The sequence below is a fragment of the Lepisma saccharinum genome, chromosome 2 (assembly GCF_977018435.1).
Source record: "Lepisma saccharinum chromosome 2, izLepSacc3.1, whole genome shotgun sequence".
NCBI classification, from domain to species: Eukaryota; Metazoa; Arthropoda; class Insecta; order Zygentoma; family Lepismatidae; genus Lepisma; species Lepisma saccharinum.
The window spans coordinates 193,325,338-193,328,241 of NC_139230.1; the positions used below are offsets into that span (position 1 = coordinate 193,325,338).

A 2,904-nucleotide genomic window follows, 5' to 3' on the forward strand; every position below is an offset into this window, starting at 1 on the left:
TCCACATGAATGGGTCTAACTGGCTCTACATCCGGAGATGTCACTGATATTCGCTGATTTGCTCACCACCGAACTGCGGCTTCTCGACGAAATTACGCACTAACTTTGCGTTACTTTTGTTGACTGCGGAATGGCACATTTGCATGAGTACCGTATGAGCTACGGGATACAAAAGAAAAAAAATGAAAGATAGAAAATAAAGGAAAGATAGTTAAATCCCTATATACAATATTTACAAAAATCCCCTTTCGAAATTAGATCAGAATCTGTTTCTCAGCTTGTAACGCATCTGGGGTACATCTTCATTCTCGTCTCCTGGAGAAGATACGTGCGCTTCCTTTGCTTAATTTTCATCGCGAAGTCAGGCGGCGAAGAATAAGGCTTTAACTGATCGCTGTTGGCTCTCAATATTCTTCCGTCCTCGCTGTGTTTTAGTTTGAAAGTACTTGCCGAGGTTTGCTCCACAATTGCGTGTGGTCCAGAGAACTTCTCCGAGAGTTTACAGGTTACTTCGCAGACCTTAACAGAGAGAGGATGTTCCTTCAGTCAAGCTTTTTCCTCCACCTTAAATGTGCACTTGCGGCGTTTCTTATCATATACTTTTTTCTGTGTATTATGCATGCGCTCTTGATTGCTGCAAGCTATCTTCGTGGCCTCTTCTATCCTGAATTTCGTTTCCTCCACGAATTCCAAGATGTCCTCCTGCCTGATTTCTGGTCCTTGAGGCAAAGTGTCCCCGGCCTTCTCGAAAGGACCCATCACAGAACGCCCAAAATGCAAATATGCCGGACTGAATGAGGTAGTGTTGCAAACTTGTGAATTCAATGCAAACTGCACGTACGATAACGATGATGCCCACTCGTTGTGCGATGACATTAGTGTGGAAAGGGCACGTTTAGTTGCCTTTACGTAGCATTCTGCGAGATTGCCCTGAGGGCGATATGGAGAAATTCTGATCAGCTTGGAATCAAACATCTTCATCATCTGTTTCCACATTCTGGAATTGAAAATGCCTTGATTATCAGTGGAGATTCTCGGGTAGAATCCATGGATCGAGAATATATCCAGTAATTGTTCTAGCACAGATTTGGCAGTCACAATGCGAAGAGGGCGCAAGATAGTAAATCTACTAAAACTATCGACACATACTAGAACGTATTGAAAATTCTCCTTTTTCGAACGAACGACTGGTCCCAGAATGTCAGAGTACAAGTTCTTGACCACTTCTGTTTCTTTATTACTTGCCATGAAGCCATGCTTCTTAGTCGTGTCCCCTTTAAATACACAGCATGGTTGGCACGACTTACAGTATTGAATAACGTCTTTTGCTAGGCCTGGCTACGTGTATTGTTCTCTGACCTTTGCTAAAGTTTCCAATCTTCCAGGCTGAGAAGCGAATGCACTATCATGCAACGACATAAGAATTTGCGCACGTAGAGAAAGAGGTGCCCATATTTTACCCGTTCCTTTCTCTTTGTACTATTTTGCAGATACGTTTCTCCTAAGGATTCCATCATCGTCAAAATACGAAGATTTGGCCAGTGTCTTCACCTTTTCCTTGTACTTCTTCGTTCCTTCCACCTCCTCGTTTCTAAAAGTCTTTGCTAAGTCTGCAAGAAATTTATCTTTCATTTGCTCGGAAATGATTGAAGTGGTGTCCAGAAGCCTGTTTGGATCCGGCGGCTCGTGTTCTTCATTACCCTCGGCCACGGAGAAAGGCAACAATGAAAAGCCCTGCATCTTCTCACTTTTAGAGACACGAACCTTGGGTAGTTTGATTTCCCGAAGCAAATTTTCTCGTCGTTTCTTCTTTGTTTGCTTCGCGCTTTGTATAGTACACATAGCACTGAGGTCAGCAACTGGTTTCTGTGCAATATCTGACGAATCGATCACCTCCGTCTTCCATCTCGAATTTTACTTAACCTTCATCATTTTCATCTTCCAGGGTGAATGTTTCCTGCGCGGCAGGCAACCCGTCGTACTCAGACGGATGAGTGTTGCATATTTCATTTCTCGATAGAGAGTCTACCAGATTTAGCTCTCCTTTCACGTATTTAATGAGCAGAGGGTAGCGCTAGAGACGAGCGGTCCACCTTGACCTCTTTGCGCTCTTTTTTTCGTAATCAGCGCACTGTGGTCTGTAAAAACTTTCACTGCTGAAGCGTGGCATATGTACTTGTCGAAAGTCTCAACTGCAAGGAGCAAAGCGAGGAATTCTTTGTGCGTTGTGCTGTAGTTCTTTCTGTGTCTATGAGAACTTTTTACTTCCAAAAGATACAACATGAAGTTTCCCTCCTTGATCCCTCTGTCCTAGTAAGAAACCGGCGCAGTTATCGCTCGCGTCGTTGTAGATTACGAACGGCTCATCCAGTACGGGAATGTACAAAGAAACGTTATTCTTTACTGCTTCTTTCAGTTTGGTCAGGCACTCTTCGTTAACATCCGGTTGACCAGTCCAGGATTTATGGCTCTCATTGATACTTCTGTCCTCACCCTGACGCTGCTGTAGAGGTTCGTTGTCCCCGCGGCTGCTAATTGCCTTGTGCCACTCCCTGAAGTCGACGCGGCGGACGGATGTGGTGAACTGTTGTCCCTCAGTTCCGGGCAATAGTAGAGGGCTTCTGAATACAATCTCTTTTGAATGCCCATAGAATGGGTTTCCAAATCTTTGATTGTTGCGAATGTTCTGTTGTACAGGTGTGTTCTGAATTTAGGATGGGAAAAATTCAAAATATGCTGGATAATCTCTTCTGCTGTCCCCCGTTTCCCCTCATTGCAAAAAGCTTCCTGGTGTGTCAAATAAATGCAAGAAGAGACTGGTCTGGTGACTGGTAATTGTTCTGAATGATCCTTGCTATTTCCAAATCATAATCGACACTAAAGAATTCTTCGAGAAAAGCCTTC

General features: G+C 43.9%; 1 protein-coding gene across 1 annotated transcript; it reads right to left on the reverse strand.

The window, feature by feature from the left end:
• Positions 1-546: 546 nt before the first annotated feature.
• LOC145983813 (uncharacterized) lies at positions 547-996 on the reverse strand. Its single transcript, XM_083116858.1, has one exon. It carries the CDS (start codon positions 994-996, stop codon positions 547-549), a length of 450 nt encoding a protein of 149 aa, XP_082972984.1.
• Between the last annotated feature and the right edge of the window lie 1,908 nt (positions 997-2,904).

Coding starts and splice junctions, on each gene's coding strand:
- LOC145983813 (XM_083116858.1), bottom strand. CDS start 996: ATGTGGAAACAGATGATGAAGATGTTTGATTCCAAGCTGATCAGAATT.